General features: G+C 43.9%; 1 protein-coding gene across 1 annotated transcript in view; it reads right to left on the bottom strand.

Annotated features, from left to right (window-relative positions):
* The window catches only part of SFXN1 (sideroflexin 1), a 240,733-nt gene that overhangs the window by 63,612 nt on the left and 151,069 nt on the right, over positions 1–26,052 (bottom strand). The window contains exons 5-6 of the mRNA XM_069652426.1: positions 17,741–17,816; positions 7,479–7,564 (exon numbers count right to left, since the gene is read on the bottom strand). Coding sequence (XP_069508527.1) covers positions 7,479–7,564; positions 17,741–17,816 — 162 coding nt within the window. The remainder of the gene's footprint in view (positions 1–7,478; positions 7,565–17,740; positions 17,817–26,052) is intronic.

The raw sequence follows: 26,052 nt of genomic DNA, 5'->3' as shown, positions 1-26,052 counted from the left end.
AGTTGTCCCGTCAGAGGCTCGCCTCAGCGTAGGATTCACTCTCCTCCATTCAAAGTTCCTTATGGTTTTGTGTACGTCATCGCAAATAAAAGGGGTGTGTCGTTATTCTTGGACTGTGGCGTTCAGGCGGAATCCGGCATCACCTGAAGCCAAATAGACAGAAGAAATGTCACTCGTCGCTACAGAGATAATGGTCTTTCCCACTCTCATGTAGGCGGATAACGTGTTCTGGACAGGGAGTTCCTTACCGGAATGGGAGTTCTTGTCCCTGTGAGGTCCCATTTTCCCAGACCCCTAGGGAGGGTCTTGCTGAGCAGGATCACCTCCCTGTCCTCAAGGGGGGGGGTGACTCCTCTTTAGGAAGAAGAGGTAAATAGTACAGAATTGTCACATACTTAACAGGAGGGGTGAGTAGCTCCCCCCTTGATTGGGAACCTGGAAACGACTGATAAAGTTCACATTGCCTTGTTCTTGCCTTTTTCGATGTTCCACTGAGAAATAAAACTGTTAAAGATCTACAAGCCATCTCATGACTCGGGCATTGGAATCTTTCCTTATACTCATTCAAGTCAGAGGGGAGTGATCAGTGATGAGCTGGAATCTTCTTCCTGTCAAATAATAAGGCAGGTTTACAATTGCCCGTTTGATGGCCAGGGCTTCCTCCTCAACAGTGGCACATTATTGCTCTCTAGGGAACAATTTCCAAGCAGTATATAAAAACGGGTGTTCCAGATCATTGTGCTCTTCTGATAATACAGCTCCCAACCAGACCTTGGAGGAATCAGTCTGCAGGATGAATTCCTGATTGAAAGCAGGCATTTTCAAAACTGGTTTTTGACATAAGATTGTTTCAAACCCTCAAAGCTTTGATGATCTTTCCCCAGACAATCTTTTGTGCGTGAGAGTTCTTTAGCTGGTTTGTAAGATTAGCGGTCAAGGTGTAATAATTGTATGTAAAATGTATGCAATAGCCGGTCAATCGTGAAAAAGCTCAAAGATCTCTTGGCTTTAGGTACAGGGGTTTGTTGTACCGCTTTAACTTATTCCGCCTCAGGTTTATTCAGTCCATTTCCCACGAAGAAGCCTTCATACTTTACAGCTACTTGGACCAGATGGCATTTCTTAGAGTTTGTTGTTAAATCTGCTGTCCTGGGGGCTCTTGCTACCACAAAGATGGTGAATTTGTTCGAGCTAGGTCATGTATAATAATGCCCCCCAACCCCCAAGTATGTTCCAAACAGTTTGGTCTTAAAATCGTATATCCATGAACCTCTGGAATGTGGCAGGAGCACTATGTAAACTAAAGGTGTTTCCCCCTATCAGTGGATTTTGTGGTAACTGCATCCTTTAGTTCAATCCAGAGTGGATATGTAGATTTAGATGACCCTAACTTTTCAAAGAGCTCATCGATTTGTGGCATGAATTATCAAACGTATAAATGCAGTTCAGTTTCCTGAAAACTATTCAGAAACTCTGTACTGCCACTAAAACGATGGGGCCACTGGCTCTCAGAGTACTCAATGTTGGCCTTGAGTGTTTTGTGTAGCTCCGTTATAATTTTCTTCCTTGCCTCCAGGATTGGGTAAGGTTTTAAAATGTACTATTTGGCCAGCTGTTGTCCTTATATAAAATGGAAAATATGCAGTACTCTCCCCAGTTGTTCAAAGAAGACCTCTGGGAATTAGTTCAGTAAGTCATGAAGATCTTGTTGGGAGAGTGGTAGCTGGTTAGGGACCATCTGGTGTTATAGGTCTTGGTTGGTAAGAAGTGGCCATGGTTACAGTAGGCTCCTATACCAAATCGACTTTCCACTCTTTCAACCAATTCACATGATATATTTGTGTCTTTTGACGTCTATCTGGTTAAGCCACTACATAATTCAAGGGACCTTTACCCTCAAGAATTTTATAGGCACTGTTCCATTTGAGATCATTTTGTACTCAGAGGGGGGAATGATAACCTAGACAGATTCCCCAACAGAGAAAGATCAGGCTATTGCTTGCCTATCATGTAGGGTCTTTTGATGAGCTTGTGCCCTACCTAAATGATGTTTTACGATTTCCCTAACAGCAGTCATGTGAGATTTTAGCTTCTCGTCTGTCTGCAAAATAGGTAGGATGGCCTCTTCTCCAAGTCTCTTAGCATATCCTGCATGTCTCCTGGTTCTCTCCCATATCATCACTCAAAAGGGGAATACCCTGGAGACAACCGAGGCATTGCCCAACTGCAGAGAGCCCTCTGCCTCTACCAGCTTGTGGATTATTCTTTTAAAGAATTGGTTAAACCTTTCCATAAGGCCATCTGTGTTCTGGTGATACAGGGATTTAATGTGCAGAATTTCTTTTATGTTATGCATAATTTTAGACAAAGTGATACTGTGATTCGTGAGGATTTCCTTTGTGAATCCGAATTGTGAAAGGAGGGGAAAGAGATGTTGGGGGTATTTGTTGACTCAATGTTCCTAAGGGTAAATGCTTCGGGATACCGAATAGCACAGTCATCAATTAAGAGTATGAATCGATTTTCCAGCTCAGATGTTTTGAATGGGCCCACTAGGTCCATCACTATGTGGGAAAAGGGTACTTGGGAAGGGGTTGTAACGGGGCCTGGGGAAATCTCACAGGTAGAAACTTAGTTCTTCACATCTGCAAACCCTCCGGTATAGTATAAAAGGGGTATTACTTGGCTTTGCGTTTTCCATATTCCCTGATGGGTGGCCTGGGAATGGGCCAGCTCCAGCACAATCTTCCAAAGACTACATGGCATTACTAGTTGTGTGCTGTTAAGACCATCTTTCCCAATATCCCCTCGACAGAGTAGCTCTTACTTGATCAAGAAGGGACCAGCTTGACTATGCTCTTGTTCCTCCAACTTTACCCTCCCAAAGGCCTCCGTTAGGGCTGGATTGTTCGTTTGGGCAAAGGCAAGATCAAGCAATGGGGAGATGTACACAGCCTCTCCTCTTCGTTTTCTTCTGTATTGTATTGTATTTCGCTATTTATAAAGCGCTCTTTCCCCACTTGTGTGGAGAGGATGAGGACAGAGGGAGAGCTGGAGTCAAGATTAGAGACCATATCTTCACGGTTCATCAGGAGAGCAGTTTCCGTGCCTCTGGCTGCTCAGAAGCCAGACTGATGATCATGGCGACAACCAACAGATTCAGTGTGGAGAGTGAGCTGGGAGATGACCAGTTTTTCCAGGAGTATGCCCAGGAAAGGAGTGATAGAAATCAGGTGATAGTTAGCCCGGACAAGTAGGTTCGGCAGGAGGCCTTTTTAGGAGTGGGTGCACAAGGGAGTGCTTGAGGAGAGAGGGGCAGATCCAGTGGCGAAAGAGTGATTGCAGAAATCGACCAAGGCTGGAGCGAGGGTGGCAATGTTGTCCTCAATGGTTCTAGAAGAGCAGTGGAGCACCTGTTTGGACAACACTTTCATAGATCGGACTGGTCTAGAAACCTTGTCCGGTGTTATCAGAGAGAAGTAAGAAAAAGTAAGAGGAGACAGGAAAGGTCAAAAGAAGGGGGCCTGAGAGAGGTAGAGGGAGATGAAAATCAAAGCAAGGACAAGATGTCCTGAGCTTTAGTGGGGAAAATGAGAGGCCAGAGCCGTCCAGAGAGCCTGGGCGGGGACCAGGAGAGGTGAAGACATTAGGATTGGCCAGCTCCTTGCAGATTTTAAAGAGTTTGGCCAAGTTAGTAGAGGCCGCAGAGACGCATGCTTGAACATGGACCTTCTTCGGAGAGTACAAAGTCTGTATTGCCTTTGGAGCAGACCAGTTTGTCAGAGGATGTGCCCAAAGCCCTCCACTTTCTCTCAGCCACCCTGCTCTTGCGTTTCTGGGTGGCAACTAGTCTTCAGATGGATTCTCATGTCAGGGGCAAGGATGCCTAATGTGTTGGAGATAGAAAGATGAAGCTTAGAGAGGGCTCGGTCAGAGTGAGTCGGCTCCGGAGTAGGAGGAGCAGAGAAAGTAGAGGCAAAGGCATCCAATGACACTCGCTTCATGGGCTGAATGACCGAGAAGATAGGTGCCAGTGCTTAGGTAGGCTTTGACTGGGGGACAAGAGGTTTCAGGTGTGAGGAGAGCAGAAAGTGCCAAGTCCAACAAGGGAGTGGTGAGAGGGTTAGAGAGGGGATGTCTGAGGAGATGACAACATCCAGTGTGTCCAGCAGAGTGTGTTGGACCAGAGGGTAGAATGGAGAGGGAGATAGTGTCACAAAGGTTGCCGAAGAGCCCAGAAATGGGATTAGAAGCATCCAGGTGTATGTTGAGGTCTGAGGAGGAGACGCTGAGAGGTCGAGGCAAGGAGAGAAGAGGAGAGGTCAGCCCATTCTGAGAGGAAGAAGGCGACCTGGCCATAGTCAAAAGAGAGGCCAGGAAAGATAGAGAGCCTGCAGACCAGGCATTCAAAGGAGGAGTGAATTAAAGAAGCATGGACCCACTTGGAAAGATCACGGCCAATCCACCTCCGAGTCAGTTGGTTATGGTCTCAGAGAGGATCTTCTAGCCCTTGGGTAGGAGAGTGTCAAAACTTGTGACAGCTGGCCGTGAACCATGTCTCGGAGAGATGACATCCAGGTCAAAGTCTTTGAGGAAGTGGCAAATGTCAGAGGAATGTTCGACAGCAGAACAGTGGAGTAGCAATGTGGAGCAGGTTGCAACATCCGAAATACTTCCAGGCTGGGGTACAGGCATTGGGTACATCCAGCAGAAGCAGGGGCAGGGGCAGCAGACTGAGGTAGCATAGGGGCCAGAGAGGAGGGGGAGGAGGCAGTAGAAGGAGGTGGCAGGCATAGGGACGAGAGAGGAGGAGGGGTGCCAGAGAGGCGGCGGAGGAGGAGGAAGGAGGTTACATAGCAGCCAGAGAGGTGTTAGAAGGGAGGAAGTGGATAAGACACAGGAGATGCCTATCCAGAAGGTGGAGATGAGCTGAGAGCCCTGGACCATGATGGTACCATTTAGATAGGCATTGATGAAGGCTTTGAAGGGAAGGAAGCCAAGAGGACCTCCCACCAGGTCAGAGAACAGAGACCAAATGAGGGGTCCATAGGGAACGACAAAGAGGATGTTGTGAGTCAGTCTGGAGTAAGCGCTGATGTAGGCAACACAGATAGGAAGGCCTGGGTTGCAGACCAGGATATCACTCGTGAACCTTTTTCTTCCAGACTTAGTGAGAGGGAAAGGCGATTAGAGAATCAATTAGAGAAGATGGGGGAAATCCAGAGCAATATAGAGGGTGAGAGGAAGAAATTTGGAGGGAGAGTGTGGGAGAGAGGAAGTGCGAGAGAGAGAGGGAGGTAGAGGAGCACAGCCCGGCCCAGCGCAAGAAACGCTGAAAAAGGAGGGTGGTGGGGAGGTGCGACAGGGAATCAAACAGTAGGGAACACAATACAAAGAAGCAAGGCAAGTGAACAACAGAACTAACAGTAACCACAGTGGAATGGGAACCTAGAGAGTTGGAGGGAACCTAGTGGACACAGCAAACAGTCCCAACGGATACCAACAGTGAAATAGGAACCCAGAAGGAGAACAGACCTAGAGAGCACAACAGTTAACCAACAGTGAACAGTGGGGTGGGAACCTAGAAGGGGAAACAGACCTAGAACACAGCAATTAGCTGTGAGGAGGTACAGCAGCCTCAGGACACAGCAGGGACTCAAAGCACAAAGTACAGCTAACCACAAGAGTGGAAAGCTGAAGGTTGTACAGAGATAGAGCACATTAAGCCAGGCAGTTAATAGAAGTATGCGCATGGCTGGGCAGTTAATAGGGAGCATTAGTGGCTGCTCCCACTGCCCGCACCTTTCTTACCTTTCGGTCGCTGCTGGTTGACGACTGCACGGTGTAATCTCACTCTGCACCGCTACCCCTTAATCACCAAACACTTGCGGCACACAACAACGTGGCCTTGTCCTGCGCGGGCTTTGCCACATAGGATCGGATCTTCGGTTTTCAAAGGGTACGCTTTCCGGAAATAGCCCAACGTTCAATGTATCAGACGGCCTGCGGCGCACAACACTGCAGCCTTGTACTGTGCAGGCTTTGTCACCAAGTGTCCGATCCTCGGTACTTCAAAGGATACACTGCGTGGACCTAAAACGACCAGCGTCTCCTGCGCAGCAAAACACTGCGGCCTTGTCCTGCGTGGACTGGAGAATGTGGTTTTCCATCTTAAACGTTTCAGTAAAGGAAGGACCACTGAAACACACACTCTATAATAAAGTAGCCATCCTTGAATGCCCATGCAAACCAGATATCTGCCCATCCTGCTACACAAAGTGTAGATGACCCCCTCACCCCCACTGAACAGTTCAGGTCCAGATAGACAAGATTTAATAGGTTCAGGGTTTGCCGCAGGGGTTCCCGATGGCCTACCCAGAATGGAGGAGCTTCGTCCTCTACAATAAAAGGATCCTCCAGCAGTGTTACAATGAATGCAAAATACTTTAGTTCTGTACATTAAGTGTGCACCCGACAGGCTGCCTTTGTTGGCACCCTCAGGCCATGACCCCCCTTTCAGGCATTACAGTATACAGCAGAACCCTTTTACTCCAGTTTCCACTACATTAGCCCCTTGCTGACAAAGAGCGTAATAGCTTTTCAGTGGCCATTTAGTGTTTCAGCGCCCCATTCCATAATAATCTGCAACTATTAACAGCTCCCCCTTTATATCTCCATATAATCTGTGCACCCCGCAGGTGCCAAAGATTTGTTTTTCTAGGTGTTAGAAAGGGAGAGGAGGGCACAACCATTTTGAAATTGGCCCCAATGATCCTATCTTTAGCTGTACCAGCAGAAAACCAGCTATGGGTCTGGCTTTCCTGTGTCCTATAGGGGCTGTTGCACAGACATGTTTAATACCAAGGTCATTCACCATTCACGCTCAATGGAATTGGTCCCTTTGCACAGTGTGGACATGCTTGCAGTTGATTAGGCAGTGGTTAAATAAGTACAATCAAAGCAGAATGTCACAGGCCATTTCTAGAAGAGAGTGTCTGATGCAGGACATTGACACTCACATCCTCACCTTCACTACAAAGAAACTAAAAAGGGCATCAATTGCTCCTGACATGCTGGCCAGGACAAGCTTTACAACTTAATGGGGCCATTCGCCAACATCATGGATCTTTGGGTGAGGGCCATTAACACCAGTGAATCTAAACCATTTTTTAAAGATTTATTTATTCAGATCTAATTTTCACAAGTAAACAATGCATTTAAACAATTCTAGCAAAAGGGACCCCAACATTCCATAAAAACATGGCCTGAAGGATGGCTATATATACACACATGTCGAGTCATGACATTTCTACTGGAATCAAAGTATTTGGGGACTGCAAATAAGTAACCGCTCAATCACACAACATTACACAATGTCCTGGAATCTTGCATACTAAACCCAGCTAGTAGTCCAATAAATTAATTACTTAAAAGAAATCTAAATGTTTCCCTTCATATACTAAACACTGGCATCTTACCTTTGTCTCATTAAGGGAATATTGATGCAGTTAGCAGCAGCCACAGCAGCAAAAGGAACAAAGCGTCCTATGAGAGGCGAGACATGCTGAATAAAGAAGAGAAAAAATCAAATCACTTACTGTACAATTCACAGCACTTCAAATACAATGTTGTAATCGTTACAAATTAGTCCAAGTAAATTTGTTAAGAAGGGTATAAAAAAAAAGACTTAGTAATGTACGGTATGTACAAATGTTTGCACGTCAGGAGGAGATGAGCTAGCAGCCAAAATTCCTACAGACAACAAGACTACCTCACCAAGTATTTGGCACCAGACCAGGGCAAGCAAGGTGTGGGGTGGTTTTCCGTTCAGTATTGTTTTATTGTTGTTTGCTCTGGTTTGTATCAGTTTGTTTAATGGCAGGTATTGTTATTTTACTTGGTCATCTTGTACTATTGGTACAATGGGGAAACTGGTTTCTACTGCGGCTTTCTTTTACGAATTGCTTTTGCTTTGAGGGCATCAAAGGATGTGCAACAAAACAGATTACACTTGCATGTAATGTTTCCTTTCCAGCCCTTATGCAGCTTCCACCCATCAGTTGCATATTCTAATCCTATAGCATTTACAAACCATTAAAAAGTGTATAGGAACACACCTTATGACTTCCCCCAACACACCTTCAGTGGTCAGCATTGGCAAACTACTAAATTTCCATCCAACAACACTGCATAAGTTGTAACTGAATTAAAGAAAGGCAAGGCTTTAATTGTCATGCAGACACCTACCCTGCCAATTGATACTATTATAGGGTCACCAGCAACAAAGAAAAGCCTATTTCAAGAAAGAATAATTAGGTGAATGCTTTGCCAAATCGGATTTCAGACCTGAATTGTATTGAATATTGAAAGTATGCACAGATGGACCAAGTAGCATTTCAGAGAAGCTCTGAAGATGACCCACCCAGAAAGCAATAGAAGCAACACATTTGACCATTTTGTTCATTATGAGCAGGATCTTTAAACAGTTCCTATAAGAGGGTTATGCAGAACAGAACTACGGGCAAAATCCACAAAGAGCTACACATATTTTCTGAAATATGTGTCCCATTTCAGGCTATTTACTGGAGCATTTTCTGGACACTGAAAAGGGAACGTACGTACCCTACGGGTTTCGTTGCATCTAACAGATACAATGTCATTTCTGAAGATAACGGAGACCTGTGATAACTTTTAGATCACAATTCCATGGTAATCTCTGGCATCACGCATACACGGACCACAAGGTGTTCTCTTAGACTTCAACAGAAGCGACGATGCCCAGGGTATAAGTGGCACCACCTACCCCAAGTAACAGTGCCCCGGAAACAGGTGGACTGCAACAGAGCGTACTAATTTGGGCAAGAGAATCTGCAGGAGTCATGGTATCCATTAGAACCAATGTTACTCATAAGTTATGCATTCCTTACACAGTCACTGCAGACAGAGACTTAAATTTTTTAATCTGCACCGCTGAACCAAATGCAATTATTGCTATATCTGTCTGGTGGTAGGCTACACTCCAAGAATAAGCTATATCCGATTACGCTACCGTGACTGATAAGAGGACATAGTTATTAAAGCCACCCCAAATTTGTTATCAACCAGGGTTCAACCGTGTAAAATCAGACTAGCTATGTGAGGGCAATGTATATTCATGGCTAGCTTTGCAGTCTTGCTTTACTCCCAGTGAAACAATAGCCAGGTTGCGGCTTTCCTTTGATTCCAGGGAGAATGTGCAACACCTCCCTTTGGGCTGTAAGTGGTGTCCACAGGCTTCCCTCGTTTGAACGTTGCTTCAAAGGGGCACTCACACCAGGGTGCTGCACACCAATGTGCCTTTTAAGTTAGAGGCTTGGGAAGGGGTCAGTGTTACGGTAGCCATAGTAGGAAAAGCAGATCTGAGAAAGGAGTTCACAATCTTTCTTTTCTGTGGGCCTTCCTATCACCTCCATTTCCTGCGAACAAAGCCCTCGGGGAATGAGCCAAAAAGGCAACAATCAATTGTTAATGCAACAGGAATTGGACCCCTTTCAGCAGGCCTGGATTCTTTTCCAGACACCAAGAAGACATGTCTGGATCTCTGTTGGGAGCGCAGGCACTTTTTAAATCCTCTGCCATAGCGGTGAAGACAGGTGCATCCAAAGCAGAGCAGAGCTCTGTCTACTAACCCTTGCAAAAGGAATATTGGGGGTAAACTGCTGTGGAGGAAGGTCTGCCACGCTGCCAGCTGTGCTGCAACCAGGCTCCTTACTGACCCTGAACCCCTGAAGGTTCCAGTCAAACTACCCAGACTGATAAGGCAGAGCAAGGACTCACCTTGTCCTAGAACCTCTGGAGTGGTACTTTCATCACCCTCAAAGCTTGCACTTCTGTTTTGCTGCTTCGCACAGTCTTCTTTGACCTTGCTCAACATCGAACAGACCCAACTCGCATTGCTGCCTTTGGCACTCTTCCGCATCTTCAAACTGCTGCTGGAAACCTTCAAGCTGGTTTGCTGCAACATCACACCAGCTGGGTTCATTGCAGCCCCTACTTGAGCAACAGCTTACTGTTGAGGTAGCATTAGACTCGCTTCACCTTACAGAAGTGCATAAAACCAACAGGAACTTGACCTGAACCGCTGGTAGCTATTGTGTAATGCAGACAGTACCTAGCAGTAACATCGTCTCGAACAGACTATCATCGACGTGAGCCTCCCACTCACTCAGGAATAAACATTAAAGCCAATTCCTCTACCTTAGAGACCCCCAGCACTTTTTCTGGACTTTAGAACTTTTTAATTTTCAACCTGGAGAGAGCGAGCCATTTTTCCCCACTCTCTCGTGTATTTTTCTGCGATCAAACACTGTTTTGTTTTTGTTTTTGAGTCTGACAGAAGCCATAGGCATCATCTTTGCATTGTGATACACAGCACCTTAAAGCGCAGTGGCACAGGGAAGTCTTAGATTTCCCAAAGGTTTAAATACCTTTTCTTGGATAAACTACTGTTTCCAAGAGCAGTAAAGTGAAATTGACTTTACTTCCAATTGTAACTTTCTAGACCTAGCACACACAACCTTACAATAGCGTACTGGAGGGGTTACTTGTTATCACCATTGCCTAGTTTCTCATGTAACATTTTCATGTTACCCTTTCTACAATTAATGGCTGTGGCAGTGGTTTACTTTTTACTACCATTGGGTGCGTTTACCGCAGTTCGCAGCTTCAGTAACGTACCCATGGGTGCCCATTTTGTCAAAATGGACCAGTCTTCCCTTTTTAGCCATTTTTTGTTGGAAAGGTCCTTCTTGAAAATTACTCTGCGCGCCAAACCAGGTTTGGTCCCTTTTTTTGTATTGTCTTTGGTGGGATTCACAAGTGAAGCCCGCCTCTGGCTCCAGTATGTCTGGCAGGAAGTGAGGGAGAGAGGTGCCCGAAACGCCTGTGCTTAATCCCCTTGGTTGCAGGAATGCACCCAAAGGTGATTGGCCGGCTGACTGTCCGGCAAGGACAGCCACCCTGCTGTGAGATTGACAGCTAGGCTGGAATAAATGTGAGAAACCTGCATAAAAGCCGAGGCTTTTTGGCTTGGAAGGCAGAGGTGGCCACTGGACGAAGGAATCCAAAGAAGAACTTGGAAGAGACGCCTGCTGCCATTCCTGGACCTTTGTTTTGCCCGGTGAAGCCCTGCTGCTGTGCCAAAGCTCCGAATTCGCCTCGACTAGAGAAGCCATGCAGAGACGACTTTGCCCCTTGAGTTGGTGGGACCAAGCAACTCCAAAGTGAACTCGTTTGGACATCCTCTCGGAGCTGGCTGTACTTCCACTGCTGCTGCTTGAACCGAAGTGTCAGGGAGAGAAACACCAAACAGAGTGTATCACTTTTAAGACGGACACAAGCTGCTGGAAGATCCCCTGGACTCCCACTAAGCAGGACTGAACAAGGCTGAGCCACAGAATGCTGGACCCCAGATGCGAGGAAAGTCCAGAGTGGTATTTGTGAGACCCCGGTGGTGCTATTTGCTGAGACGCGAGGAACTGCAACCGCGAAGTGCAGCCGAGTAGAAGTTGGTCCTTTTCTGCCGCTGACCGTCCAGCTGTGTTGCAGGAGTCCCCAGAAGTCCTCCATCTTGTCCCCACAACTGAGGCCCAGGTACAACAGGATCTACAGAGCCACACAGTAACAGAAGCCAGATGGAACCATTTCTTCTAACCAAAGGTACTGTACCGTCTAAGAACTTACCTCTTGTCTTGTAGCCCTTCTTGATCTCAGTTGAGACTGGTCTTGGTTACTTCTGTAGAGTTGCTTGCATCTTCTACCTCTCACAAGCCTCCCAGCTTGTGACCCTACTTTGATTCTACTTTTGCTACAAAGATTTCTAAGAAGTGCTTCAGCTCACGTAGACTTTTGCCCAATTGACATTGGCTGGCCTGGTTCCCTTAATGACTCTTCTCTCCTCTGCTTGGGTCTTACCTTCCCTCCAGGAAAGGGTTAATTTACTTTGCATTGGGGGGTTTAAGAGTACTTATCTGCTTCAGAATATTTGTGCAATCTCTTGTTTTATTCTGAATTCTCTTTACTTTAACACTCATCTCAGTATTGCTCTAATGTATCGGCAATATATTAATGTCCACAGTGTCCTAGCTATTTAAGTCACCTGAAGGTTTAGGATGTGTCTGTGTGCCATCCCAAATGGGTACTTGCCGATTTAGAGAAACTAAGAGTGCGTATTTTGCGTGCACATTTTGCAGTGCATTTGTGTGTTACTATTATATTGCCCCTTCTGAAGGCTTATTCAAACTGACTTTAATAAATGAATAATTGTTTAATCAAGAAACCTTGTGTGTAAGAGTTTATTTGGATACTTGTCACTGAGAATCTCTGTGTAACCACCCTACTGCTCACATTGACCCCTCTTAAAATAAGCCTGACTGCTCAGCCACAGTACCAACCTGTGTAGTTCAGACTTACACCAAAGGTTGCGTCCCTATTGCCAGGAGGTCAAGGTCGTAGTGCACCCAAAGGGTACTGCTCCAAATTTTGCCTAACAGTGTTGGCAAAAGACATCATCCTACAACACTTGTCACAGGCTTTCAAGTCAGTCTTACGATTTGTGATCAGTAAGCCAAGCAGATACAAAAACATGGATATAATTCAACTTCTATGACCGCAAGTCCAAAACTGAGCATAATCTGAAGTCCGGCTAAATCTGATGTCGGAAAACGAGCTGCTGAGCTGCTGCAGAGGAGATGGTATCCATCTGAAAAATTTAAGAGCACTGGAAAATTCACAGATTGGTGGGACACCATAACAGAGCTTAAAAAGGTATTAACAGACACCATGGATCTCACAGTCCTCTATTACTGAAGGGAGAGCAAGCAAATTCCTGCTCGTCAATTTTGAAATGGAGGCTTTGGCAATGTTTCAGGGTGACATAGCAGTAAAAATGAGGGAAACAAATATTTCAATGGTTTCAGACAATATTCAATGAAACAGATAAAAAACCAAAATACATTGTCTACAATTCTTTCCATGAACCAGAGCCGACAAACAAGTTCAAATATTATATAAAAAGATGTAAAGTCCCAGCTGCCTAATTGTTAACAATATGGAAATAGGCCACAAAGTTTGCAGTCACCGTTAGCCCCTGGAGAACGATTATTACATCTTAGTAATTAAGAAATAGTGTGCATCTGGAGAACATCTACTCCTGGCAGGTGGCAAGTGGCATTTTATACCTGACAAATGGCTTGTTATTTGAAATGTATAACCCGGACTGAAATTCACATGCAATACTTGCAGGTTCTGCATAAATCACACTCACCTCAATGGTCTCCAGCAGGTGTTTTTTAAAACCGCAAAATACATTTATTCTAGAGCCAGGCTCTTCAATGTGAGCGTAGTTGGGCGCACCAAGTATACAAATTACTATGCTATTTATTTATAAGATCATTCTCAAAAAATCATGCATTGTGGAAGTACGATAGAAACCCTTTTTCAACATGTTTCTGCAAATTTGGCGGTTTGATCATTTGCTTATCTTGGGTGAAAACACAGATTCTGTGAGTTTTTAAATAAATTACCGGGCAGTTAAATGTTTCACTACTTGCCATGGCTCCTATGCCTTTACTGCCTTTGTTACTACAAAGATGGAACTCTCACCCACATAATCTTTGAGGCAGCTTTCAGTATTAATTACTGAGAACTAACGGCAAGCAGCGATAATCTGAACAAAAATGCTTTAGGTCTCTTTAGTCGCACAAATTTGCTATATAGATAAGAGTATCAGTCCTTCAATTTTCAACAATTACTCCTCTGTGCTTAATATAAAAGAAAGTTAATCTAAATAGTAAAGACCCAAATATATGATTGCAAGAACTGCAGAAAGACACCCTAGCATTGAACGCCCTTCTGCAAAATGTATACGTATCTCTAAGGAAAAAATCTCACTCATTTCAATAAACATTAGCTTGCCTAAGGCGGACAATTATCCCTCCAATAGCGTGCAATTTGTAATCGATAAGTAGCCAAAAAATTAAAATATCTCCAGAAGGCAGGTGACTGCAACCTGTGGCTCTCCAAATGTTATAGATTGCAACTCTCATACTCAACCATTGATTATGCGGGCCAGGGCTTAAGGGACTTGTAGTCCAAACATCTGGAGAGCCAAAAGCAGCAGACTTTAAGGCAACTTATAAATGAAATGGGTTGCAAAGTATCTTCCTCCAGGGCATATAAAAACCATGTGAATTCAATCCGCAGATGCTTCCCCCACACTGCATTGAACAGCTTTCTTGGGTACCATCGGCTCACATTTTCAGTAATAAATTACAAAAACAGCAACATGCAGTTGTGCATCATAGGTTTCGTAATTATCATGACACTGTTACAGGCACCAAGGCTCTCCACCATGCGTACGGAGATACACTAATAACTTGCACTAAAATGTCATACTCAACGGAGTCCATCAACCTACACATTCTCTACCGGTAACCAAGACATACAGTCACTTTCGAGGACGATATCAATCACCTGCTAAGCAGCAACATCAAATCCACCACCAGAGCCACTACAACCTGGGCCTACACGACCCCATTGACACAGCAGCCACCACTGCCGCAAATGCACTTTCAGACCTTGGCTTCACACTTTGCGTCTCCTCTCCGACCCACGACAAAGTAAGAACTCTCGATTAGATAGCCGACCTGAACAGCCAGGTCACCATGACCTCCAACACCCCATGCCCATGGTTGGACCGCTACATCATCAGCTTCTCCTTCCCACCCCTTAAACAACCCATCGGCCCGCCACCTACACTCCCACCTTCTCGGCCCCGTAGCTCGAGACTAATCACAAAAGATTCCCTCCCTCAAGCCCCTTACACCTCAGTACCTCCGGAGATATCCAACCCCCCCCCCAAGCCCTAGCTGACATAATACCATCACCCTCACTAATGCCATCAGCCTGGTTGCCCATCTCGTCCCCATAAAAGCTGAGCCCAATTTCCACCTCAATCTTAGGTTCACAGCAGACCTTCCAACCTTGAGCAGTAAGAAACGCTTTGTAAAAAACAGCCCACAAAGCCACTAAAAACAGCCTTTAACAAATTCACCAAGCAATACAAGCAAGCCATCACAGCTTCAAAAGCCCAATTATACAACACTAGTATTGAGAATGCCAACTCAAACTCTAGGGAATTGCTCAAAATCCTTAGAGAACTTGACATCAACCACAGCCCCTAATCCCATTGACAAAGACGAAATGTGGTGCACAAACATTCTGAATGATCTGCACGAAACTGAGAAAAAAACAACCCCCTCACCCCCCACACTCCTTCAAAGTAATCCTGGCACTTGCCTTCAAATGCAGGCAATTATCTGAGGCCGAAACAGCCAACATCCTAAATAACCATAATCCCTCCAACTGTAAGGGTGACATCTGCCCAGCAGTTATTATCAAACACTGCTCAGAGCACCCAGTGCCATTCATCACCAAATGTACTAACAACATGGTTCCAGTGAGCCTCAAGGTATCCTGGGTCCACCCACTACCTAAACAGTCATTAAACCCGGCTGCGCCAAATAACTACCACCCCGTAACAGTACCTTTCCTCCTGAAGATCTTAGACAGATTAGAGATGGGATTGGTGCTGGTTTATGCAGCTCTAACCACATCCTACCTATGCGGTAATCAGGCTTCCGTACCGGTCATGGCACCAAAACAGCACTATTAGACCTTAAAACCCAACTCGATTCAGGGCAATCCAGCCATCCTTCTCCAGCTAGACCCATTGGCTGCGTTCGACCTTGTAGACCACCCCAATCTGTCACCACCTCAGCCAATTTCTCCCCCGTTGCCACATCTTGGATAGCTCCCTTCTTGGAAGACAGAACCATGAGAGTCTCATGCACTGCCAGTGCCCCCCACCCCACCCATCCGTCCGTCACTATTCCCTGCGGAGTCCAAGGTTCCTGCGTCTTCCCTGCACTCTACAACATTCACAAAACCTCTTTGACATCCTGGATGAAAATTGGCATATCCTACACAAACTATGCCGATGACACCCAAATCCTCCTCCCCTTGTCAGGCTGCTATAAAGAAGAGACACGCTTGCTTAACAAAATTATTCCACGATACAATCATGGATGGCCGTTTACTACCCATGTCTAAACAATGACAAGACCGAGATCTACTGGCAGGCCCACCTGCAATGCTGCAGAAACTTGGTCCGCACTACACCACAGACTGACACCAGATCCCAGTATCAGCTCCAGTAAAGACACTGGGGATGTGCATAGACTCTACGCTCTCCCTCACCAAACAAGTTAATGCAATCGCCTCCTCAGCAGTTTACACAGCCAACCATATCAACAATGCAAGACCATTCTTAAGCCCACATAGCTGCTTAACCATTGCCAGAGCAATGACAGGAGCAGCACTGGACTATTTAAATGCTCTCTTTGCAGGAACTTCAAAAAAGAATATTAATAAACTCCAAATAATCCAAAACAATGTCCTTCGTGCGGACATAACCATCCCAAGGAGAGACCACATATCAGCCGCCAGAAGAAAAATGCATTGGCGCCCCATTAAAGAAAGGATCATTTTCAAAACCCCATTGATGGCTCACAAATGTTTGGAGCAACACAGCACCGCAATACCTAGCCCAAAAAAATTGAGAGATCCAAATTCAATAGACCGGTAAGGTCCACCTATGCACACCGCCTCACCCTACCTAAAACCAAGAGAGCGAAAAGAGGCAGGGTGAACTTCCTGATGATAGTTCAGTGGGGAGAGAGTTCAAGTGGTTGACTAAGAGCTGAGAGCTCCTACTGGACATTTCGCAAAGCAAGAAAAACATGTCTTTTTACCTAATTGATAAGCAACCACCCTGGCTTTCTGGCCTCTGAACACTGTCCTAATCTTCTATTCATGCTGTTCTATCCTTTAATGTGAACTGTATTACTTAGTTCGCTACGATTGTCTCATGTAACTGGTCCTGCAACAGTGCCCTGGTGCCTCAGGGTTTGGGCGCTTTACAAATGTAAAAATAAATAAAATAAATAAAGCCCAGTAGCTTAGATTCCATGGCAGGTAGGTGCAATGAATGATATCATATGTGCTCCAGGATCTTTGATCAACCTTCTTAGCCTTTTTCTACCGCTGGGATGATAATGTGCTCTGCAAAATGTTGGGGTCCACTTTCGGCACATTACTGAATTCGAATGTCTGTTTTGAATGTAGAATCGGAGTCAAAGTGCCTATTTTTGTGAAAACCTGGTCAGCCTGCCTGTTGCACACCACTGGTTAAAAGGTCAAATAGAACACCAAAGAGAAAAGCAGACGTTAATTGCTACACTGCATTTATTTTTTGAGATTTTGAAATATTAGGATGCCACTTCGCAGTTGTGTTAGACACTAACCTAGGTGCACTCGAGGGTTTGATCTATATACCCAGTCCCCACAAGACCATCAAAATAAATACAAGAAACCTCAAAAGCACAGGTTGCCCTTTCTGCAGTCACCAGATGACAAGTGCTGTGGAAAGAAGTAATAGGTCAAAAACGTTTCCATTGCATTTAAATTAGCGTATCTGAGCAGTATTCTGGTCCCCAGTATCATTGCCTGTGAGATTTGGGAACCTGGAGCTATGAACCAGTGAGCCCCACTTTCCAGTCCTGATGTTTTAAAGTCCTCAGGCTAGATGCCTTTGATAGCCACTCTTTTTCACCCATAGTTAAAAACAAATGATTACCATTACCTTGGTTAGTGCATTAAGTCCAAGAGCTGTAGCAACAGCACCTGTGGTGGCAGAAACATAGGCTGTTCCCAGTTGGCTAAAACAAGAAAATTACAAATGTTTAATTACTCTTTCTGGGTTTAACACCAACATGGTACACTGTCATGTTACAAGCAAAACACACATTGACCCAACATGATTGGATTAATAAAGATCATGCCTAACACATGTATCCCTCAGACTTTTTCAATGGCAGAAAAAAAGCAAACTGCTCAAATACATGCAGTGGCCTGGATTTTAGCTTTACGTCACCAAACCGCCCACTCTGCAAGGACTTCAAATACACATGGGTGAAAGAGTGGGGACATCCGTTATCGTTTAACGCATGTACCATTGACAAAGCTATCAGTGCTTGCATTTTTAAATAGAAATGTGCAGTTATTCATACCATAGATCAAAATAGTCATGAAAGCAGTATTTGACCATAACAGAAAAGCCTGAAGAAAAACAGAAAAGTTCATGCATCAATACATAGATCATGGATATAGGACACACTTTGACCAACTTTGAGCACAGGATTATCAAAGTAATCATATCAACAGCACCAAAAGAGCATGCCAGTACCGTCTCTGACTCACCAACATCTGTGGCACACTACTATTCAGAATCCCACCAATGACCACACAAGACATCAACAATGGCAATCTTAGGTGTCCGCTTAAACGGTTGGCACCCAATAACAAGCATAAGGCACAGTAAGCTAACAGTGGACTTTGCACCATTTGTACATTTGTAATATTTTGCACTTGCCATTATTTGCACGTCAATAAGCCACTATCAAGCATGAGGAACACAGAGGTAGCATTAGACACTAGCAACAGATTTTCGAGTGGTCACATGGTATGCAGCCAGTACGGTTCAAGTAACTGTATTGAAGTCAAGGTATAGAGTTGTGTTGCAAGTTTTTACAATGTATTTTTTATGGGTAGAGAAAAGTATAGGAAAGGGGTGGACTGGGGGCGACCCCCCTAAATAAAATAAAAGGATTTATTTTTATGTGAATAAAAAAAAAAAAACACGTAGGCAAAATAACATGTAACCAACGTCACTGCACATTTGTCACACTACATGGAGGCAGTGTGCGCTAATGCATTAATTCAGACGCAAGTATGTGTTCCGCAAAATTACAAAGTGCCATTCTTATATTTGATTGGACATTGAAAATTATACAAAAGTGATTGTATGGGTGCGTATGCCAATGCGACACAGATGTTTTATTTAGAAAAAGAGAGGGGTGGCTTCATCGCAGGATATTTTTTCGTGGGGTTTTTTACCCCACATTTTCTTTAATTTGTATTTATTCCCATTCACCCACACCCATTACATGGCCTGCAGCAGCAGCCATGTAGTTATGGTTAAGTTAAGAGCACCAAGTTTGGTGAGATTAGGTCCTGGGGGGGCAAAGTTATAGGGGGCGGTCCCAAATTTCCCATAGACATAATGGGAAAATAATCTTTGCTCACGCCTACAGCCCAAACCGCTGGATGGATTTTCACCAAATTTGCAGCAGGAGTGGCGGCTTGGTCCCAAAAGCGTGCTTTTGTTAATTTGGTGTAAATCCGTCTGGTAGTATTTTCTTTAAATGACTAAAACGTGAGGCAAAAACATTTGTGATATCTATGTCCGCTCCGCGGACTCCCTCCCCTGTTCGGTCCGGGCTGTACTGTCCGCGGACTGGCCTCCAATTGGCCGGAAAATTTGCTGCGTGGTCCGCGTTCATCGGGACGCGCTGGCTGATTGGCTGGTGGGAAAACGTGAAAAGCGTTGGTTTTCCCGAAACGCCCGCCATCTTGGATTTGCAGACTTTTTTGGGGTCCACGGACAACGCTGTGAAACTATTATTATTTTTTTTTATTTATTTTTTTTTTTAAAGCAGCATTTCACTTGTCAAACGCAACAAACAATCTCTGGGGATGTGGGGGGGAGGGGATGAGGATTGGATTGGATATGGCCATAAGAAGCCAAACAACTGGTTGTTTCACCCCCCCCTTCACCCCACCCCTCCCCGAAAGTCCGTGAACATTCCAGAGGTCCTGGGACAGTGCTGTGGTGTTAGCGGACCCCTTAAAATGTCCTAGGACATCTGTACCTATTTCTGCATTATGTCTACCTGGGTCTGGCTATGTGGTAAAGTTATTCGAAGGTAGGATAGGTTTGAAAGGGAAAAAAAGTGCTTGTGGTAATATGTTAATAGGGTTTTGCCGGCTGCCATGGCAAGGGAAGAGGGGCTGTGTACGGAGCCCCGCCTTCTCTTTCCATGTTGGCTTTCTTGGAAAAGGATTTTCCTTCCTTCTCACTATAGGAAGAAAAATCTATGTTTTAGCACCCTGGGTTCCCGCTTTGGGAACCAGGGGTGCTAATGGCCTTTATACCCCATTTCAGGGGCTACAATGGACGATAATGGTCCGTAGCTCTCCTTATTTATTTATAACACACCAATGCCTGTAGACATCAGGCTTTGTGGTTACAGTATTTGTTGAGGAAGATGAGGTGGAGGAAGACCGCTTACTACTTGCTGAGAAAGGAATAACCTTTCTGAGAGCATTGCAGTCATTGGATTTGGTGTGGCGGCACATGGAGATGGTCCCATAGGAGTACTGTCCAGGCAGTCTGCGACTGAGTGCACTGGGTGCATTTCATTTTGGTAGCTTTAGCCTTTGGTACACTCCTGACAGTAGCAAAGAACTGGCCCACCCATGATTCGATCTTGGTGCTAAAAGTAGGCACTTACTCTACCTCATCTTCTTGGTCCTCTTCATTGTCTTTAAAAGTACTGTGCATTTTTTTGTTGTGAAGGTCCTCCAGCTGGCGGTGGTGGTGTGCCTTGGTGAGGAGGGATGGCAATAACTGATGCCATTTTTAAGATAAATAGCAGTTTTGATAAAATTCTTCCAAATATGTACTGCGCACGGTAATGGATAAGGAGTATGAACAGGTGTAGTTGTGCAAGGGAAATTTTAAAGTTGAACGTTCCTAGATCAGTAGAAAATGCAGTTCCGAACTGTCCACGAAGGACTGATCTTATCGTGAAGTGCGGATGGGTTCTCGGACACGTCATCAAGCCGCGCGCCAGTGCATGGTCATGTGGCGCTGTCCTGAAGGTCTTCAATGAAGTCAGATGTTCGTAGATGTCTAAGGATGCAAAACTAGTTGAAATAGTTGCAAAAAGTGTATAGAAGTGTTAAAAATGATTCTAGAAGGTGGGAAATGGCAGAGTTTTAAGGTGACACTTTGTAAATTGGACACAAATATTGTTATATTTGGTAAATATGATATTACTAAGTTGTAGGAAAATTGCATACTCTGGTAAAAACACAAAAGGGCATGTTAAGGAGTCTGGATTGCACATCCAGAGCAAAATCAGACTCTCAACCAGGCAAATCTGTGCATTACAGTGATAGCCGCCATAGCTCTGCTGATACGGTCAGTAGAGTCGAGACCAGTCTGAAGGGATTTGCACATTGCATCCTGAACAATATTTAGGAAACCGTCTTTCTTCCCCTTCAGGAATATGATCAGCCGCCATCAAAATACATTCCCATAGGGTGAAAGTGAATTTAACCAGTGCACACATGGCATTTGCCAAATTAAGGACCATACTTCATGCAGAGAAGATCTTTCTTGCCATAGCATCATAGCGTTTGTCATCTTTGTTGGGGGGTAAGGGGGAAAGTTACTTGGGTATGTATTCTGTTTAGATGTGGATATGGCAGCCTGAACCACCAAACAAAAGTTGGATGTTTAGTTAGGTAAAAGGGGTTACTACTTGAAGCTCTGTATTAGCTTGTTAATTTTATATTTAGTGCAGGAATCAATTCCGGCGTCTCCAAGTTCACATGGACTCACCTTTATAAGGTGACATGAAAGAGAAGAATAGGGTCCTCAAGGTCCTCCTGCTCAAAGCTATTCTATGACACTAGACATTAGTTGCCTGTACAACCCATCAGCATGGTCCGACGGATCTGGCCATCCACATTTAAATTAGGTGTCTATCCCACTAGAGTCACATGTAGATTCTTTATCCTAGAGTCCTCTACTATTGGAGCCTCTGGAACACATTGTGTCCCATCTATAATCCAAAAGGACGTGATTCATCAGACGATGGCAAATTTTCCTCATAAACTGCAGAAAGTGACTTTAAAAAGTCTTTCCTTGGTAGTAGGGTAAAAGTCTTTAGTTTTCTCAAACTCTGGATTTTGTCATGTGCGTCGGCAATGGTGTCAAAGTCTTCGACGAGGTTGGCGGCTTTGACAACTGATGTGTCGGAGATTTTTTGGACAATCACGTTGAATCTTTCAGCATCAATGTCGAAGATTGCGCTTTTGATGTAGTTTCTGGCTTTTGATGGAGTTTCTCTCGCCGATGGAACCTCGGAGGAGTTTTCTCCCGGACACCCGGTCCACCCTGGTGTTGCCTTTTCTGTCGGGTTTGTCGACATGGGCATAGCTCTTGCTTTTCTTCGAGGGGGTCGATACCGCATTCTCGATACTTTAAGCATTTGGAGTCTGAATCTCTCCCATTCAGCCTGTGAGGCCGATTTGGTCGGGCAGGTGATTCGTTCAGGGGAAGAACTCTATGACAAAGACCGCAATCTATGACGCCTTTTCTTCGAACGCTTTGATGACGAGTGGTGGGACCCACTCCTGGATCAAGATCCTTTAGCTTTCTTCTGACGAGGAGAGTCTACTCTCGACTCCAGGGATTACTTTTTTGACGCAGTCGTCCAATGGGATTTATGTGACTTACCTGCAGCTATCTTCCCTCTACGCTCTTTCAGTGCTTTCCCTGTAACCGATATGCAAGATCCACAATCTGATGTCACATGAGTGGATCCTAAGCACCACAGACACACCCTATGGCGGTCCGCAGCCCTGAAGTCGCAGCATTTTTTTAAACCCTGATCTTGGAGTTGATGATGCCGACAATGCCATATTTTCACAAAATTCGATAGGTTTCTTAAAAGGAACTGAAGCGTTCCCATCTTCTGAAGCGATTGCTCTCGCGGAAAACGGAACTGAAGCCAATGGACGCTGCGCGCGCTATATACCGGTAATGACGTCGACATCGAGACGCAGACATCGACGGGCAGCGCCCCCAGCTGAAATTTTTTTTCCAAAGCAGCTAAAGCTGGATATGACGATATACAATGAGAAATACATGGGAGGACACAATCCGTTTGAAATGTTCTGCCATTCTGATAAGTATATATAGGATTTACTTACCTTGAACAAGTTGTGTGCCTTCTTACATAAGTATTGTCAAAGTCTTACTTTCCTTAGAAACTGTCTCGCCATTCTAACAAAATATATAGGTTACTCACCTGTGAATTGGGTTCCCCTCTTCCCAAAAGTAATGCTGTTGGTTTCACTTTATTATTACCGTTAGCCAGTCTATAATAATTTTGACTAGGTGATACTTACCTTTTAGGTTGCCGATAGCTCCTTACAAACGTATATAGGTTTTGCCTACCTTGCATAGCTGTGTGCTATCCAAAAATAAGAAACAAGTTATTGCTTCTCTTAGTCTGAGCTAAAAAGCAACTGCAATTGTACAATACATAAAAAGGGCCTTACTACAAGGGCCTGGTATAACGGTTATCCAAAACTTAGTTAAAGGTTGATTCTGTTCCTAGACTCTGTTTCACTAGATTAGAAAAATATATTGTCCAGTATTGCACAATTGAATTACTATGTGATTTCTTGCCGAGTTTCATGGTATAACTGCTAGGGCCTAATACATTTTAGATTACTTTCAGTAATTCAAGGGTAACTATTGCTTTGACTTCCCTAGAACTACTATTAGGTGTTCTGAGTAAGGTTGTATGTTTTTGTCTGTGTACTTTAAAGCATAGTGTTGGGTTTTGATAATGTGTTTATATGTAATGTGATAGCACTTATTTACCGAAGAATGATCTTGGTCAGCTTGTTTTTAAATAAACCATTTATTTTTACAATACATAGCGTGTCAGTGTTTCTTTGGACCATGTGTACGACAATTTAATTGTACTGATTTTACAGCCCGCTCTCCCTCCTAAGAAAAGCCTGTCTTCTCGGTCTACGCTACCATATAATGAGGTGGTACAGCCTTATACCATGAGTGGAATCTTGTACTCTCTCAGTTGAATGGTTTTACGGAGCCCTTAGTTGAACTTCAGATAAACTGTCCGACAAAGTCAGATCTGGCTCAGATGTTAATGCCTTTTAAGCATTTCCCACCACACTTATCGGATATTCCTAGTCAATGTTTAGCATACGGCAATAATTTGGTCTCATTAGACCAAAAACCCATTTGTTTGCAGCGCGGTTCACTGCTCTAGAAGTATATTTGAAAAATAACGACCTGGACATTAACGCTAATAAATGTAAGATTCTGGTCCAGCAATGCAAGGGTTCAGTTAGAACTTTTATATGGACCCTGCATAATAATAATAAAAACTATAGAAAGTGAGTAATTGGCTATATCTGGGTTTTAACAAAGGGAAAATCAATGTACATAAATAATTCGAGAAAGGTCGATTGTGTACTGCACTGGTAGCGCAAATGAAAATTATTAACACTATAAATAGGACGTTTTTCATTAGTCCAGATTGCTCACTTTTATAAAGCAGTAGTTATTCCAAAAATGATTTACAGTGCTAAAATCTATCCCTTAAAATTGAAGACCAATTGGAATGAACTGGAATAAATCATTCGGAGAATAAAGGTTATGGAACAGTGTTGATTATATACAAATTAGGTTTGAACTCTATTTAGGGCTTGATATTGTGCAAGAAAGAGATATTGCAAAATATCCTGTAGCCCCCTGTCCGGAGCAATTATTTGTTTGGGGACCTATGTACGTTAAGGACTTCTAAGAAATGTGTGGCATTAAATGTACAAACAGAGGAATGTAAAAAAAATTTGAAGAGCTTGGATGCTATACATTTGCTTCCAATGGAAAATCCAAATAGCGCAACAAAAAAACCAAAAAACATCTTAGGATTGGTCTTTGACCAGATGTGCCGTGGGGAATTATAAATCTTCTTACATCATGATCCAAGAAAAACCCTACAACTTCCTGTCAAAATGTTTAAGTTTCTAACCTTGGAGGTTTTGAGAGCCAGAAATAAGATTGATAAAAAGGCATTACAAATTGCAGATTGTTTTGTGGAAAACCTGGAAACACTTGAACGTGGCGTGTAATAAATGTACGTTTTTTAGGAGCCATTGTTTTAATAAGATTTATACATAAGGAGTTGTCTTTAACTGCTTGCGATTTCTGGAAAATAATTTTTAGCAGTAATCGCACATCACTTTAGGTGCAATTAACTAGATCAACACAATTTTAGGTCTGGTTTTATAATGCAAATTATTTTTCAATACCTAAGAGCAGGTTTGGAATATTGTTGTGTTTCCTTCCATTTTTATATATAATAATGTTTCAAAGGATTTCGTGTAATGTGTAAGGTTTCATAGTAAACTAAATCACAAACAGAAAAAAAAAAAATTGTTCTCTAGGATTGGTATATTTTAGATTTAAATACTTGGCTATTCGAATGTCGAGTCAATCACCAGTAAAAATAGCTGGTAAATATAATGTTATAGACAGACACACACAGACACATGTCAATAGTCCTAAATTGAGACTTTTGGCCAAGATCAGTAGGACTCCCCTCTTCCCTGAGCCTGGTTTTTCTGTTGTCGAATGGACAGACTCTGCCGGCGAATTGCATATTGATTTTGTGATAGGAAAGTTTTAAGCAATCTCATGATCACAGATTAGGTCATAATTGACCTTTCTTCAATGTCCTATAAGCCCATGTACTTCTTTCGTGAAATACCGAGTTGTATGGACATGTAGCAGTGGTTGTGGAAGGGTTCTGTATGAATACTGGTAAGGAAACCTCTGATTTTGGTCAGATTCAGTAACTACCATGGGCAAGAACCCCAGGTGAATTCATGGCAATACCTTGGTCACATGAAGTTAGATGTATGGCTCCTAAAAACCTTGGATTTTTCAGACCCCAATTGTAGAAGGGATTGCTACTGAAGACAGTATTACATATCTGGTTCTGGAGTTCTGCTAAATGCATTGGCTCAAATGGTGCTGGTATCAGTGTAGCCAGTACACATTTCCTATAAAAAAAAAAAGACCCGATGAACTTCCAGTGAGGAATTCTTTGGCAAGCGAGCTAGTAAACAAAGTTTATTTTTTTACCTTGAGATGGCTGGCAATTGAGCTTGTAATCCTACATTTGCCAAATGATGCAGGTAAAGGACCTCATGCAGTTTGCA

The sequence above is a fragment of the Ambystoma mexicanum genome, chromosome 3p, assembly GCF_040938575.1.
Source record: "Ambystoma mexicanum isolate Mex_15411 chromosome 3p, UKY_AmexF1_1, whole genome shotgun sequence".
Lineage (NCBI taxonomy): Eukaryota > Metazoa > Chordata > Amphibia > Caudata > Ambystomatidae > Ambystoma > Ambystoma mexicanum.
This window is presented reverse-complemented; position numbering and strand designations above follow the sequence as displayed.